The sequence below is a fragment of the Anolis carolinensis genome, chromosome 3 (genome assembly GCF_035594765.1).
Source record: "Anolis carolinensis isolate JA03-04 chromosome 3, rAnoCar3.1.pri, whole genome shotgun sequence".
Taxonomy (NCBI): domain Eukaryota; kingdom Metazoa; phylum Chordata; class Lepidosauria; order Squamata; family Dactyloidae; genus Anolis; species Anolis carolinensis.
In genome coordinates this window covers 197,281,836-197,299,595 of record NC_085843.1, presented here as the reverse complement: position 1 = coordinate 197,299,595, position 17,760 = coordinate 197,281,836, and the positions used below count along the sequence as shown (strand labels likewise).

General features: G+C 36.6%; 1 protein-coding gene across 3 annotated transcripts in view; it reads right to left on the bottom strand.

Moving 5' to 3' along the window:
- fank1 (fibronectin type III and ankyrin repeat domains 1) overlaps positions 1 to 17,760 on the bottom strand; it is a 38,241-nt gene that overhangs the window by 5,901 nt on the left and 14,580 nt on the right. For 2 of the 3 annotated variants that reach the window (XM_003218595.4, XM_062976060.1), the window contains exons 4-7: positions 9,679 to 9,760; positions 7,708 to 7,782; positions 7,128 to 7,193; positions 5,219 to 5,384 (exon numbers count right to left, since the gene is read on the bottom strand). In XM_003218595.4, the coding sequence (XP_003218643.2) occupies positions 5,219 to 5,384; positions 7,128 to 7,193; positions 7,708 to 7,782; positions 9,679 to 9,760 (389 nt within the window). The remainder of the gene's footprint in view (positions 1 to 5,218; positions 5,385 to 7,127; positions 7,194 to 7,707; positions 7,783 to 9,678; positions 9,761 to 17,760) is intronic. The other variant, XM_008106756.3, reaches the window with a different exon arrangement.

Here is a 17,760-nt window from a genome sequence, read left to right as displayed (position 1 = left end):
AGGAGAAAACAAAGAGGATGAAAGTTGTAAAGGAATAAGTTCTTTTACAATATTATCATTGTTACATCAAGTCATCATCTCTATTTCTTTAACACATATAACATCATAAATTGAGGATTCTAACAATTTTAATTTTTAGTACTTTGGTTGCATCTTCTTCTATCTTCTCACATTGTCTTCTGGTCTTCATATATCATTTTCCAGTTCTTCTTCAGTGGAAATTAAACTGATTTTTTCATAGCAAATTATTTTACATTAAAACTTTTCTTAAATTATTTATTATTAATATATAAAAAGGAAGTTGTACTATTTCCATTGAGATTGTTAGTAGGTTAGTGTTTAATGTTTTTATTATTATATCATTATTATCATGCTTTCTCTTTTTCTATATTTACATCAAATATATTTTCCATCTATAACTCTTGAGGTCAAAAGCTCTTCTGCCTTAACCATAATCTCTCATTATGATAATATTCTTATAGTAAATTTTTAAAATCTTTCCAATAGCCAGATCTCTGAAACTTCTCTTTCTCAAGCTTTTGTTCCCACCAGCTGTCATTTTAAAAAAAAATTGTGGTACCAAAAAAAGTATGTAAAAAAGTATTTTAGAACTACGTAAAATTAGTGACAGCCCTAGAATGTAAAAAATAATGGAACAAAGAAAGGGCAAAGCTGCTTTCAAAGAAAGACACATCTTCTCATAGGTACAAAATGTTAGAGGGGGGGAAATTAAAAACAGCCTTCAACAATACATTAAAAATATTTGTTCACTTTGTCATTTGCTTTAATCCCATGTGCAATCAACTACTGTGGCCAACAATAGTATTATCTTGGGAAATGAACATTTGCCTTTCTGTGCCTTTTCTCACCACAACAAACTGCAGTATTATCATAGAAAACAAAAAATACCCTAATCCCAGGTTTGTTTGTTTTTTACTCCAGTCCTATTTATTCACAGTTTATCTAAGCAGAATTTGGAGATTTATTTCCTACAAGTGACTTTGAATCAAAAACAATTTTTAAATGATCTCGTGGGAAGGTCCCAATAAACAAAACTGTGCTAAAAATTTGGACAGGTATGTTATAAAAATCTTATATAAAAGAAACATATTATTCTAGTAAAGTGTTCTTTGCTAAAGAAAACCCTGTGAAATTCATGGGGTTGCCATAAAAAAAAGATTGTTTGCATGAATTTACAACAGAATCCTATACATGCCTACTGAAAAAGTTAAGTCTTTGCGAATGCTATGGGGCTTCTTCCCAGATATAGTCATATAGGAATACGGTCTATTCCACTAAAAACAGTGGAAACAGACAAAACTAACTAAGCGAGATCTCCCTGCTTTGTGGGAATATGCAACAGAAGTCCATTAATTCTTATTCAGAAGTTATTTCTATGGGGCTTGCTCCCAAATAAGTAATGTACAAAATTTCAGACATTGATATGGTCAACTACTGAAATGATGTAATTAAGATTTTGGGGTTGGGGTGTATTGTGGCTTTTTAAAGAAAGAAGCAACTCAGTGAGATTTTTCAAATAAAGAGAAAATACAAAGGTATTAAAATAAAGGATAACTCTTCACACATTCCCTTTAAGCCTCCCCAGAGACTCTGCTGAGGCTAAAGGGGCCTTCATGAAAAGCCTGTTATTTGACTTGGAAAATACCATAGGGAAAAAAGGAATTGAAGAAAATCATGAAAAAAACACCTTGTACAAATAGGGAGGTGCAAAAAAGTAATTATTTTATATGTATCATATTTATTTTATTGTTATTTATTAAAATATTCACATCTTGCTCTATGCCACAGATTTCAGAAGAAAAGCAGATAAGTATAGATTCAATGCAATTTAGAACAATTTAAATTAAAAACTATGGACAATAATTTAAACAGCTTAAACATACATAAAACATTTTAACAATAAACCCCTTATAGTTCTGGGCAAAATTGTAGACAAAAGGCTTTAATAACATAGTGTGAAAAAGAAGACGTTGTTGGCAACAACTGACCTAGTAAGGAAGTGCATTTGAGATCTGGGGCACCACCTTATAGAAGGCCCTCTCCTATGTCCTCAACACTATATGTTGCTCTCACTAGTGGCACACGGTTATCAGTTATATTTTTTACTAAAAAGCTACTAAATTATATCCACTGTCAGATATGAATTACAGTAGAGTCTCACTAATCCAAGCTAAACGGGCCGGCAGAAGCTTGGATAAGCGAATATCTTGGATTATAAGGACTGATCAAGGAAAAGCCTATTAAACATCAAATCAGGTTATGATTTTACAAATTAAGCACCAAAACTTCATGTTATACAATAAATTTGACAGAAAAAGTAGTTCAATACGCAGTAATGTTATGTTGTAATTACTGTATTTATGAAATTAGCACCAAAATATCACGATATATTGGAAACATTGACTACAAAAATGGCTTGGATTATCCAGAGGCTTGGATAAGCGAGGCTTGGATTAGTGAGACTCTACTGTATATTGCAATTCTACCCACTACTCTTTGTAACAAACATATTAGTATACCCTGAGTTTCTAAAACATCTTGATTCCCTAGTACCACTGCCCTTCCAAACACTGAAGATGCAGTGGTAACCTGAATTGCTGGTGCTGATGCAAACTTAGCTATATGTTCATTAATTTTTTTAGTACTCTGTGTTCTACGTTTTGAGCCCTCACCTCCCCAAAATCAAAGTAGAAATTGGACTGTCCACCTCAAGGACTTTAAGAAATTACATATCATTTTTCTATGTAAATATATTCTATGACTGCACTACATTAACTTCCTTTTATTTAAAGGGGTCTCCCATTTCAATTCTACAAGTTCTCGAATACGTCTTGCAAAGGAATCTCTCCCCCTTTTGGAGCAGATACTTTCAGAATTGAAGCTGTTCTGTGTTTCTTCATTTCTGTCTCATTATCCAATTGTCTTATTTTTTCATTGGTATGCAATTCTAAAGTCTGAACTACTCTTTTAAGGAGCTTCTTAGGCTCCTCTACTTGGAACAGCCTATTTGATAAGCCTTCCTGATCTGCATCATCCCTACATGAGTCTTTTCCCTCACTATCACTTTCAAAATGTTGATCTGTTTGACTAATGATTACATTATCTTTCATGCCTGATTCTTTATCTGAACCATTTATTATTATTATTATTATTAATATTAATAATAATTTTTATCCCGCTTTTCTCCCGTGGGTGGGATTCAAAGCTGCGTACAACATATAAAATGCATACAAATACATCCGACCACAATACATAATCAGTTAAAACATCATATCGATCCCGATATAAAAAACCCAATTAACATATCAAATAAAACTATTTGAAAACTTACAAGCACCATTTAAAGGTATCCATAACCTCTGGCCACTGAAGTTATTTGTCAAATATTATCAAAATATTTATCAGACTGGCAGTGCCTGTTATCATTCGTCTGGGAAGGCCTGGCTCCACAGAAAGTTTTTAATTTGCAAACGAAAGGCCAGTAAGGAGAGGGTCGATCGTGCCTCATTAGGGAGGGAGTTCCAGAGCTGCAAGGCCACCATCAAAAAGGCCCTCTCTCTCATTCCTACCAAACGCGCCTTTAATGATGGTGGGAGTGAGAGAAGGGCCTCTCCTGAGGATCTCAGGCCTCGAGTGTGTTGGTAGAAGGAGATATGGTCCCTCAAGTAGGCTGGGCCAAAACCGTATAGGGCTTGTAGGCTAAAGCCAGCAGCACCTTGAATTGCGCCCTGACACAAAACGGAAGCCAGTGTAGCTGCTTCAGTAGCAATGTAAACCATCATTTTCTATGTACCTAATTATGCTGGTGCACTTTCCTCATGTACTTTCTGCACATTTTGTTTTTTCCTTATGTCATTGACTTTCCTCTTTCTTGTGATTCCTCTTCTGCATATTTATGTTGGCTGTCGATTCCAATTGCATTCTGATTTTTTTTAAAATCGATTTGTGTTAAATTTATTCTGACTGGATCATTATGTTGAATCATGTTAATTAAATTAATTTGCATAACCCAATTCATTAAGTTGTAACCAAGTGTGTTAAAGGAATTTTATAAACTTCCTAATCCACTGAGTTGATTGTTATTCCTTTAGTTTAAAAATTGAATTCAATCCATTTTTCACAAATTGACTTCCAATTGTTCAAGAAAGGAAAAGTCAACAATTGTAATGAAAATAATTTAGATTCTTGCCTCGTCAGCTAGCATGAGGGAAATAATTCCCAAGTATAGTTGTTGTTTTCTTTTTGTCATTCGGAGATTCGACATACTACAGAGCCTCTTATTCTCCTCCGACCAGACTAGTTGAGTCAGCTACCATAATCAATGGCATCAAAAACCTTTGAGAGAAGATCCAGGACAGAAAACAGCACAAACTCTGGTTTTTATCTGGAACAGACCATCCATCAAGGAAATCCAGACTGTCAATGCTATTGTTATTATGTGCCTTCTAGTTGATTCTAACTTATTATGACCCTAAACTGAAAATATCAGAGGGTGGGTTTTTTTGGCATAATTTCTTCAAAGAGGGGTTGCCTTTGCCTTCCTCTAAGGAAGAGAGTATGGTTGGATCTACACTGCCCTATATCCAAGAATCTTATCCCAGATTATATGCTTATACCAGATTATCTGGCAGTGCAGACTCATATAATCTAGTTCAAAGCAGATAATCTGATATCAGGTCCTGGGATATAGGGCAGTGTAGATCCAGTTTGTGACTCTCCCAAGGACACACTGCAAGTTTCCAGTTAAGTGAAAATTTTAATCCTGGTCTCCTGAGTCCAAATACGCAAACCAGTATGCCATGCTTACCCAGGCCTTAAATTAAATGGATCCAGATAATGTATGTATTTCAAGCATATCAGGTTGCAATAAGGAAGATAGAAAAGTCCTGCTGCAACAACAGCTTCAATTTGTGCACCTTCTGGAGTAAAACTAGTCTTTTTCTCCACTATAGAATCTATTTGTTTAACCTTTGCTTAAAGATCAAGTCCTTTATTATTTTACTGGTACTAAGAACAGTGATGGACATAAAAAGAGATAATGATGAAGAAAATGTATCCAGTGACATTCTGCAAGAAACAGTTATATAAATCAGTGAAAGTAAAAGTGATACAAAAACTTCCAAAGACATGAAATACATTTTCTACATAACTCTGCATACGTACTAGTCTCCCCGGGTTACATAAATGAGCCTCATACCTCACAACCATCCTGGATCATCCACTCAATAACATCGCAGTGCCCTCCATCTGCAGCCCAGTGCATTGCTGTGCATCCTCCGAGGTCTCTGGCCTGCCAGGAAGCGCCTTTGGATCTTAGATACTGAGCAATGTCCAGATTCCCAGCAAAACATGCTATCATTAAACTGAAACATCAAAACATGTATCAAAATAAAAATAAAGACACATTAGCTAGAAGCAATGGAGTGATATTATAACAGGGGAGAAAGGTAGCCAAAACCTTTCAAGGGATATAATGCAAAATATCAACAAGGCTTCAGGTATAACCTTAATCTAAGATTATGTCCTAATCACAAATACAGAAGAGGAAGAAATTTAAAAAAATCTTTAAGAATTTGGCCTAAGATTAAGAAATGAATCAGGAAAATGACTGAATTTTTGAAGCCAATTGTTTATTCATCATAAACACATTATTTAGGTAACCGTAAATCAAAGACAGCCATTAACAACAACAATTATGACATATGAAATTAAAGACCATGTCTTCAAAAGTAGCCATTGCTCTCATTCTAAGAAATAAATTTGGAGGGTATTTTACAAGTGACTTTGATGATAAGCAAATCAACCTATATCATTGGGAATTACTGAATATTTTGAGACATTAATTCATTGTTATGCTTTTATAGAGGAAAAAAAACAGACTAAAACTAAGGACACAGCATACTGAGTCCCCTTCAAAGGAGATAAAGCAGGGTATAAATAATTATAATAATATCAATAATAATAATAATAATAATAATGATTGGCACATTGGGTGCCATGCCAAAAGATCTCAACCGGCATTTAGAAACAATAGACATTGATAAAATCACGATCTGCCAACTGCAAAAGGCCACCCTATTGGGATCTGCACGCAGCATCCGAAAATACATCACACAGTCCAGACACTTGTGAAGTGTTCGACTTGTGATTTTGTGATACGAAATCCAGCATATCTATCTTGTTTGCTGTGTCATAACAAAATAATAATAACAACAACAACAACAACAACAACAATAATAATATTGGCTTCCAATGTAAGATTTTTTAGTTGCAAAGCCCAACATTATATACTCGGGGACCTTTAGCAGAACTCATAAAACATCTATAAAACAGGGAATTCCCTATGTTGGCAGTTGCAATCCTTTAACAAACCACCTAAATTCAAAGTACACAAGTGTAGAGCTGCTTTTTAAAAATATTGTTATGGAAATCTTATCTGGCTCATGTGCTAAGTTATAAGTAATTGGAATTGTCTTTTCCCTTTCTATTAAACTAGTTATTGCTGCTGCTTATGTTTTTATTATTGTCTTGCTGATTTTTATACTGACCTTTTATTGATGCAGTTTCACACTACACTGTTTTTAATTTAATTGTGTATGACATTGTGTATGACATTAGGGACCTCTGACAAATGTTGGCTAAATGAAACAGAACAAAGCTGGTTAAGAAGAAAGGTTTTTTTTTAGGAGGTTTTAAATGTGGTACTATCCACATAAAATCCCCTAAACACACATTTTATATGGATACAAAAATGATCAGGAGCTATGAGGTGAGTAATTAGAAGGGAGCAATTACAAGCTACAAGAAACAAGTGAGAGAAAACTAGATACTGTTCAGGAAAGTCCCCAAGTTATGAACAAGATAGGTTCTGTTAATTTGTTCTGAAGTTGAATTTGTATGTAATTTGTACATAAGTTGGAACAGATACATTTTAAAGTGCAACTCCAGCCATATATTAACTTTGGATAAAATAGTTCTTAACTATGAGTTTGTAAGTTGGGTATTTGTAACTCGGGGACTACCTGTACTGGATATGGAAGTATACCACTGGATCTTGGACTCAGTTCCCCATATTCTCTGATGTGACAACACACTCCATTAATTACCTGTCCTTTCCACTGGAATTCTTCATGTTTACATCTGCTCCATTTTCTACTAAAACTTGTGCAAGTCTAGATGTAAAACATTTACATCGTATTATTTTCAACAAACATTCAAACCATTTATAAGTTTATGTATAATCTTGGAATAATTTATAAATTAACGATCCGTCTTATTGCTCAAGGTGAACAATGGTTTGAGATACTACACAAATCCTTAGTTCAGTTTACGACTAGGTCAATAACTAACTAGATCACTGGTTCTCATGCCAATAATAAAGTCCTCAAAAGTTGAATCCACAAATGTGGAGGGACAATTCTATAGTATATTTCATAGATATGCAACATAAACGTGGTGATCCTCTCTTACCACTTAAAGGGAAAATACATCTTGGTAGACCCATTGGGACCACACAAAATGGTCTGCTGTTGAATCTCTCAATGATTCACTAGTTAGCTATTCATGATTTGACATTTCAGATCCTGCTAAAAATCATGAAGTTATTGGCAAGCATAATCAGTTATTGCGATTTGGACAGAGAAGTGAAATATAAAATTTATCAAATAAGGTTTGCAATAATACTACCTTGAATAGCCTTTCTGTGAAGCAACCATCAAAGGTGTATTTCCTAATTTATTCAGTGTGTTTACCACCATTCGCCTTTCAAAAAAAGTGAAAGAATTAAATAATTATTGCTCCACCATTTCTATCAAAACTATAGGTCTTGCCTCAATGAATTTCACAAGAGTATCTCAGTGCAATTTAAGGAACATATTCTAAATCATACATTAGGGAAAGCAGAGTCTACGTTGTACATAACAAAAACTATAAAAGTCTATTAAAGGTTGTGATCTACTGATTATATATACTATTATTTCCCATTAAGGGTCCCTGGTAGGATGTCCTTCAAATGGCTGTAGTTGTAGTTCCACATTACTTTTAATCTGTCCTATGAGACATTATCTTAGAAAAAATGCTGGTTATTAAGCAAAGAAAAAACATCACTGGAAGAGTCCTGAAGTAAGTTGTCTGAGATCAGAAAGGGCCATGTGCTGATGAAGCTACAACAGTGTTTTTGGTAGATCAATTCTGGTAAAATATTCTTTAATAGAGCTTGCTGGATGATATCTCAATACAGCCAGCAGTACTAACTGTGTAAGCATTTAGGAATGGCACCACTCCAAATGCATGGTCTGCAGTGAGCAAAAAACTTTATGAGGCTTTGGCCTGTAGAGGAATGACTGCACACCCAACATCTGCGCAATAAACTCCAATGTTCCTACACCTGGAGTCCCATTGCAAGTGCAAAAGACTTGCAAGAGAATGCATACACTGAGCCATAGTTACACACACACCCTCCACAAAGACAAATGCCAATTTTTTAAAATTCATGAACACCTCATGCAACAAAACACCAACATCACAACACTCTAGCACATAAAATGGAACTGCCCTGGAATAGGTTAATAAATAAAACCATGAAACCATGATGGCCATGCATAAATATGTGAGGGGAAGTCATAGGGAGGAGGGAGCAAGCTTGTTTTCTGCTACCCTGGAGACCAGGACACGGAGCAAAGGCTTCAAACTACAGGAAAGGAAAGTCCACCTGAATATTAGAAAGAACTTCCTCACTGTGGGAACTGTTCAGCAGTGGAGCTCTCTGCCCTGGCGTGTGTTGGAGGCTCCTTCTTTGGAGGCTTTTAAGCAGAGGCTGGATGGCCATCTGTCAGGGGTGCTTTGAATGAGATTTTCCTGCTTCTTAGCAGGGGGTTGGGCTGGATGGCCCATGAGGTCTCTTCCAACTGTATGATTCTATTATTCTGTGATTCTATGAAGTGTGGCAAGAAAGCAGTGCTGCCACCATTTTTAGGGTCTTTTCAGTCTTCTCCCTTCCCACGTGGGGATGCTTCCTCTTCCCTGTCCCTTTCAGTTTCTATCCCACATACTGATCCTTTTCTCTGGGAACCTGACCAAATTCCTCCATGGGCTTCTAGTGTCAGTGAGATACTTCTGACAGTGCCAATCACCCTGCTATTCTGTTTGGCTTCTTTGCTGCCCACTCCATATCTCCCATGTCCGACATTAAAACTCATTAAAATAGCCTTAGGTGTCGAGCATTTAAGCATGCCATAGACCCCTATTGCTATTATCATACAAGAATGATTTGCTGCTGCCCTTTTGCAAGTTCATTAGAATATTGTGAAAAGCTGTTTCCAATCATTGGATACTCCTTGTAATGGATTTTTGTAGTGATGCAACTTTGAAAGTGAATTGTCAACTACAAAACAAGGTGGCATGCCATTTGTGCATGGAAAAGCTGAATCCAGACCAATATTATGAAATCATATGCAGCACGGATTTGTTACTAGTACAGTAACTCACAATTTGAAATTTGTCACATTGGTTTTATCATAAAATATGAAGTTCAATATTTAAGAGACTAGGAAAGATACTCTTTGCAGCAGAGCACAATTTATAATGCAATTTTCATTCTTATCTTTTTCATTATTATATTGTTTGTATGAACGCTGTAAAATATGAATCATTTCCCACCTTCTTTGAAGAATAGAAAGAACTTCATCTACATCATCCCTGCTTACAGCACGGTGGAGCTGGTCTCCACTCATTGGCTCGCCTTAAATAAACAAAGCAAGTAAGTATTTGTAAAGCAAGCTAGACAAGCATATTTAGTTGATGTTCTGCAAAACACTGCAAAATAACGAATTAACTTTCACATTTATCTATTCAGCAATATCCAAGTTCCAAAAGGAAACAAAAGATCCTGTATTACTATCCAAACTATTTGCAAGGTATCTTTTGAAACCCATTTCTCATATCAGAAAATATAAAATTATGTATATGTTTTCTAAACTTCGAGAACATTTTTCATAAAACAACTAGCTGTGCCCAGCCACAAGTTGCTGTGGCGAAGTATGGTGGTATGGGAAATAAAGTATTGAGGAACTGGTGGTAGTTAAGGTAAAGGGTAAAGGTTTTACCCTGACATTAAGTCCAGTAATGTGTGACTCTGGGGGTTGGTGCTCATCTACATTTCTAAGCCGAAGAGCTGGCGTTGTCCGTAGACTCCTCCAAGGTCATGTGGCCGGCATGACTGCATGGAGCGCTGTTACCTTCCCGCCGGATCAGTACCTATTCATCTACTCTCAATTGCATGTTTTTGAACTTTAGGGTTGGCAGAAGCTGGGGCTAACAGTGGGGGCTCTCTCCGCTCCCCCAATTCAAATCTGTGACCTTTCAGTCCAGAAGTTCAGCAGCTCAGCGCTTTAACACGCTGTGCCATCAGGGGATATTATTTCCTAAAGCTTGTGAATATACAGTATTTCTGATTTTTTTTTTTGTCTGTTGGAGGGAAGTATGAATGCTGCAATTAGGCAAAATGTTCAACATGTAATGGCCTTGCAGCTTTAAAGTCTGGCTGCTTCCTCCCTGAGTAAATTTTTTGTTGGGAGGTGTTAGCTGGCGTTCTGATTTTAGAGATTGTATTGTTCTGTTTTATTATTCCACAGTAATTTTTATATATTCTGATTTTAGTGTTTTTGAATACTTGGAGCCAGACTGTATTCATTTTCACAGTTCACAGCAACACAACAACAACAACAATAATAATGACTTTGGTAATACACACTGCTTCACTCCCTTGTCAACTTTCTTTCTGGAAGAATCCTTTCTTGGGAGGTGTTAGCTGGCCCTGATTGTTTCCTTTGTGGAATTCCCAATTTCCTTGCTTTCATAGTGTTGCTGTTTATTTACTGTCCTGGTTTTAAAGATTATATTGTTCTGTATTATTCTACCACAGTAACTATTTCATATTATAGTAGAATCTCACTTATCCAACATTCGCTTATCCAATGTTCTGGATTATCCAACGCAGTCTGCCTTTTAGTAGTCAATGTTTTTGTAGTCAGTGTTTAAAATTCATTGTGGTATTTTGGTGGTAAATTTGTAAATACAGTAATTACTACATAGCATTACTGTGCATGGAATTACTTTTTCTGTCAAATTGGTTATATAACATGATATTTGGTGCTTAATTTGTATAATGATTATCTAATTTGATGTTTAATCAACTTTTCCTGAATCCCTTATTATCCAACATATTCACTTATCCAACGTTCTGCTGGCCTGATTATGTTGGATAAGTGAGACTCTACTGTATATTTATAATCTTATATTATCTGCTTAGAACTGGATTATATGAGGCCCCTTCTACACCGCTGGATAAAATGCACACGGAAGTGGATTATATGGCAGTGTGAACTCAAGATAATCCAGTTCAAAGCAGATAATATAAGATTAAAAATGGGTTATATAGCTGTGTGGAAGGGCCTTGAGTCTACACTGCCATATAATCCAGTTCAAATCAGATAATCTGTATCTTATAGGCAGTGTGAAAGAGGCTTAAGTGAGGCCTAACTCTGCCTGTCTCCTGGGCTGAGTGGGTTGCTAGGAGACCAAGTGGGCGGAGCTTAGCCTTCTAACTGGCAGCAATTGGATAAAAAGAATTATTCCTCTCCCTCTAATTAGGACTTTATTTTTCTTTTCTTTTTGTTGTATGAACGTAGAGGTATGGATGAGGGGTTGTGCTGCGAAGTTTAGTGTTTCTGGGATGTGTAGTTTTGTTCTTTTGTCCTAGGCCGACATTTCATTACCTTTTTATATATATAATTAATCACAATAAACCACAGCTTCTAAAATGTTATATGCAAGGCATCACTAAGCTTCATGCGAGAATTCTGCACAGAATAAGTTCCAAACTGAAGAGACGCTGATTATTCCATGATTCCTCTCATCGGGCTTCTCAATACTTGAAAAACATGTTTTCCAATGTTTTTAATGTATTTTTCCTAAATTCTGTATGGGTATGCTATTCTTACAAAAACATACTGTTTTTGTAAAAATACACAAAAACAGGCAGGGGGTAGTAAGAGTGGACAGTTTATATTAAAATGAAATAAAGAAAAGGGCTAAAATAAATCAATGAATTTCAACCACATATATTTTGTTATCTCTCTGCAATTATATTGCAAAGATCCACACAAAATAAGCACTTTTTGATGAGCAGTTTAAGTGAGGCTGACAAAGCTACTCATTGAAATTGTGTCCACACAACAAATACAACTACTGAACATACAAGAGAAATGTGGACAGGTGAAGGTCAGACTTTTTATTTCTAAAATAAATCCTTAATGTTTATAAAGGAACCATTTAGTTGCAGATGTTCAGGGCAATAAGAAGTTTATTTATGGAAATGAATACTCTATTGAAGGCTATGAATAAATGATGAACTCATTGGTGAAGACATTCTCCAATTAACAGGCAGCAGCTGTTTGTCTTTCTATTTTCAGGACCAATTGATTAAAATTGCACGCCTCATTTAAAAAGGACTTTCTTGTATTTTACCTGAGGAAAAAAAGAGGCATCACACCCTGTTTCAAAGTACTTGCCTTTCTGATTTATGAAGTCTCTTTTCGGTTGAATGCAAATTTCGGAACCAAAAGAGGCATTTTGTTTTAATGTGCATATTCTTAGCATGCACATTAAAACAATGAAGCTATGAAATATGTATATGAATAAAGTAGAATATTTACATATAATAAAGCTGTATGTTGTGCAGGAAAAACTGGCCTTATAATTATTCAGGCTTCTTTGAAGTTATCTGTGCTGTTTAGACAATGATCATGGGAAATGAAATGCTAAAATAAACCATGAACATATCCAACACTTAACCCCTCACTTTTAAACAAAGATTTGAATTCAAGAATATTAATCTTTGAACGAGAGTTTATTATATCAAGGTTTTTGCATTACAATACTAAGCAATGTATACAACTAAATACTAAGCGATGCCATAGGATCCAGCCATATATTCTTTCAATTAAACTTTTACAAAAGTTAGCCAAAAAAATAATGGGATGAACCTTCTTGAGCTTTTGTCATAATTCTATTATTTCAACAGGATTTATCAGCAACTAGGGGGATATTTGAGGGACGATATGGTGTAGTGTTGGACTAAAACATCAGGACATACCCTTCTACTAGATCAGCCTTGGAAGGTTACTGGTTCATCTTGGGCAAGTCATACTCTCTAGACACCTTATCACACAGGGAGCCTCCCCCCCCCCTGCTGTTTGGCCAGCAAGTGTGGCGAAACTGCAGGTGTGATGAACGACTCTGTCCAGCGCAGCAATGCTTTCCCATCACACTTGTTTGCAGTGTGTTTACACTCCATTTGGGGGAGCAGAACCTCTGCCCCCAAAGAAGGTTCGAAGCATCCTAGGACACTTATTTTAGTAAGTGTGATGAGGTTGTCAGACAAGGGCAAACATCCTCTAAACTAATTCTTTCAACAAAACCCTGTGATAATCAATCAATTTTTATTATGGTCCAAAGACCCGATTTGTTTAGCGGAGAAAGTGCACAGTAGATTCATAAATTGATAAGGCCACTTAAAAGCAGAACAACTGCCATGCTAGATGCATATGAACATGGGCAAAAACACTACAAATATATACAATGCAAGTTCAACCTGAGTCTAATACAGGAAGTTGTCTTATCCTGGCTACCTCAGAGAGAAACTTGGCAACCACCAAGGTCACATTAGGGAAACTGTCACCTAGTAAAAACTTTACATGGAATTGGGCTGATCTACCAGGTTAGTTGTTCAGTAATGGCTTAATAATATGTAGCCGAGCCTGCTTACATAAACTGTAGGACAGTAAGATGTGATGTATACATTCAACATCCTGGTTATCACATGGACAAAGTCTTGCATTGTATGGGACCTCCTGTAAATCTACCTCAAAGTACTTTGGGTGGGAACACATTGCACCTAGGCAGCAATATTTGGCCACAGTCAGGTTCTTAACATAATTTGCTTTGTGGAGAGGACCAGCATAGTGAATTCTCAGAGTGCTTGGGGAACAAGAGCCATATGAGTGACAACGCAGCTCACAGTCCTTGTTTGATAGGTTTAAGTACTATGTCATAACCCAGATGCGATAAGAGAGATGAAGAAAGGCCAATAGAAGAGGCTTTTTCGAGTTAAGCTTGAACTAGTTGCTAGTGTGATCATCCTGGGCTAGATGGTGAATCAGACCTGAGCCCAGTCTGAAAACACTGACCTTGAGCCAATATTTAAGGGGCTACCACCAAGCTCTTGTTGACAGGGGAATCTCCCTGTACAAGAGTAGGCCAGGCCAGAGTGTGATGGAAATCAGCCCCAGATACTGAAATCTTTTAAACTGTTCTAAAGTATGCCCATTGAGGGGCCATCAGCGTGGGAGTTTTTTTCTCAAAAACTAATTTTAGACTCCCCGGGATTGATTTTTAAGTCATTCTATGAGCAATAATTTAGGAATTTCCTTAATAGGTAATTTAGTCCTGCTCTGGAGAGTGAGATAATAGAAGCATCATCAGCACAGAGGAATAAGGGGATTCTCCTTGGTCCAAGTTTGGGGAGATGTCAACTGAGGTCTGATAAGGTTTCTTCCAGATCATTGATGAATATATTAAACAAGGGAGGGGTAAGGATGCAACTTTGCCTGAATCCTTTGACTATGGATATTTCTCCAGAAAGTTGTTCCAGGTTGCCACATCTGATCTGCAGCTTGCTGTCACAATAAAGGGCCTTAATAACACCTAGAAATTTTTTATCATACCCTTTGATTAATTCACCATAAGTCATAAAAGACCTGAAGGCATACAGCAAAAACAACAGGAACAGGAACAGGGGAATATTCAGATGTGCACATATCTTGATGCATATCTTGATGCATGTGACACATACTTGACAGAAGTTATTCTTATGTCTAAAACAGAATGCAAGCAATGCTACAATAGCTTAAAATCGTCGCTTTTTTAACGTTACCTTTAAAGAGCACAAAAGGTATGCATATAGTTCTTGATGACTGGATTGTAAATTATGAAAATAGATTTTTCAGTATATTATAGGCAAAGAAATCATTGTGCAGGATGCAATGACGTGATTTTTTGTTTTCCCTTTTAAAAAATTTAGCAGCTCACAACTGACCTGAAAGCTGCCAGGTTCGAATCCCACCCGGGGAGAGTGCGGATGAGCTCCCTCTATCAGCTCCAGCTCCATGCGGGGACATGAGAGAAGCCTCCCACAAGGATGGTAAAACATCAAAACATCCGGGCGTCCCCTGGGCAACGTCCTTGCAGACGGCCAATTCTCTCACTCCAGAAGCAACTCCGGTTGCTCCTGACACGAAAAAAAAAAAAAGCTCACAACTGCCTGGTGACCTCACAGAAAACCCTTCGCAACCCATTTGGGGTTGCGACCCATGGGTTGGAAACCACAGTCCTAGAGTAAACAAATGGGGAGTTGCTTTTGAGTAAAAATGAACTGTAAAATATTTTATACTGCCATGCATCGGAGTATTTTAAAAGGTACTTTATTTTAAATCTGTCTTTTTCCCTTTACTGTTTATTCATACTATGGTGTAAACACAAGTTTGGAGTGGATATATAACTCACTGCATATCTCTATTTAGATTCAACTTCAAAAAAATATTAACACTGAGATGTTTAGAATCAGGAAATCAAATCTGAATAGATAGAGTTCTGGCTTATCATGACATTTTTATAACACAATTCCAAAATGGCAGCAAAAACATCAAATATCAAGAGCAAACAGATAATATCCACCATACTATTTATTTAGTATGGTACAGAATATAGAGAAAATTACTACCTGGAAACAATTTTAAACATAATGCCTAAAACCTTGAAATTAACTCAGAAAACCTTTACTGACAGATGAATGTGCTATTTGTGCCACATAATTTTTAAAAATGCGAATACAAGGTATCTAAAACAAACTGGCTCTCGTGTAAACGATTCCTACAATAATAACTCTTTGGGAACTTCAGAATAAATGATACCATTCTTCCTAAAAAAAATTGGCTTTGATGCAATCCCTTTCCTGACACACAACTAGAAAACACACACATGAAATAGTAGCCGATCTCTTGCATTACTCTGAAATCATTGAAGAAATTCTCCTAACATTCAGGAAGCAATGGGGGAGATGTCTACAAAGGGTTTCTGACAGGTGGAGAATGGGAAAGTTCCTTCATGCAAGCAGAACTAAAATTATATTTCCTTGTATACTTCAATTTTTACTTTATATCCAAAAGGCCATAACTCAACAGGCCATAATATGCTAAAAACATTGCCCAGAGTTTCAACCAACCTCTGCTGAAAAGTAATTAAGTTCATTAATATGTCTTTGTCCTCTCTACATTTCCTTCGTCATACACCAAGATGTTTTTCAAAGGCTCCTTAAGGTGAGGGCTGTACGTTTCATCTTTTATGCTTCCTAATTCCTCACTCCACATCTCAGTTCTCAGATGTGGAATGTTCTCAGTCTGGATCTACACTGCCCTATATCCCAAGATCTAATCCCAGATTATGATTTAAACTGGATTGTATGAGTCTACAGCCCCTTCTACACTGCCATATAATCCAGATTATCAAAGAAGATAATCAACACCATCTGCTTTGAACTGCATTATCTGAGTCTACATTGCCATATAATCCAGTTCAAAGCAGATAATGTGAATTCTATACAGCTTTGTAGAAGGGGCCTACACTGCCAGAAAATCTGAGATAATCAGATAATTTGGGATCAGATCATGGGATATCGGGCAGTGTAGATCCAGCCTCTGTTGCCATGTATTTCAGAAGCAATGCCTACAGTACTGAAATGCTTACAGGAAATTCCAAATTATTTTTACAAGATTCTTGGTACTGCAAATCAGTTCAAAGCAACTGTACTCAGGTATGAGTCGCAATAAAATTATTTGACATCAATCAATACAAATTGCAGACACAATTTTTACTTCCCATATTCCATGTCTTTTACTCTGTAGTATCCAGTATGCATTATTCATATTTTCCTATCTTGGAGAATTTTCTGTTTCAAAGACAACCTGTTCTGAAACACTGTCAGGATATTTTATTTTTCACAGGCAACTTCTTGTGACACTTGGTTTGACCCAAACCACAAGTGCATTCTGATATATCCCATGACACTTTGCTACTTTGCACCAACTGAGGCTGGATCTACACTGTCCTATATCCCAGAATCTGATTCCAGATTATCTGCTTTGAACTGGATTATATGAGTCTACACTGCCAGATAATCTGGGATAAGCAGATAATCTAGGATCAGATTCTGAGATATAGGGCAAGACCCAGCCTAAACCATCTAAAAAATCCCACACATACTAACTCAAAAGGTGGGGCAGCTCCGAAGCTTCAAGGAAGCTCCACAGCATTCCCCTATGTTCCCTAACTTGATTAAGCATTTGTGCCCCATGTTGGAGGCAAGATGTTCTCATGCATCATGCAAACACCACAGAGATGTTTCTTGCCCACTTCACATTAAAGTGGGCATGTGGTTATGACCTGGATCTTATGACTGATTACAGGCTATGCAGTATCTGAGTAAGCCTGGAGACTGTCTTCTGTGCTGACAAGGAGATAGAAAACAAGGCTAACCATAGCACAGCAAAACATTTTCATGGACTGAATTCTTGGATAATAAATATTATCCAGATGCCTAGCAGTTTATTAAAAAGCTATAGAACT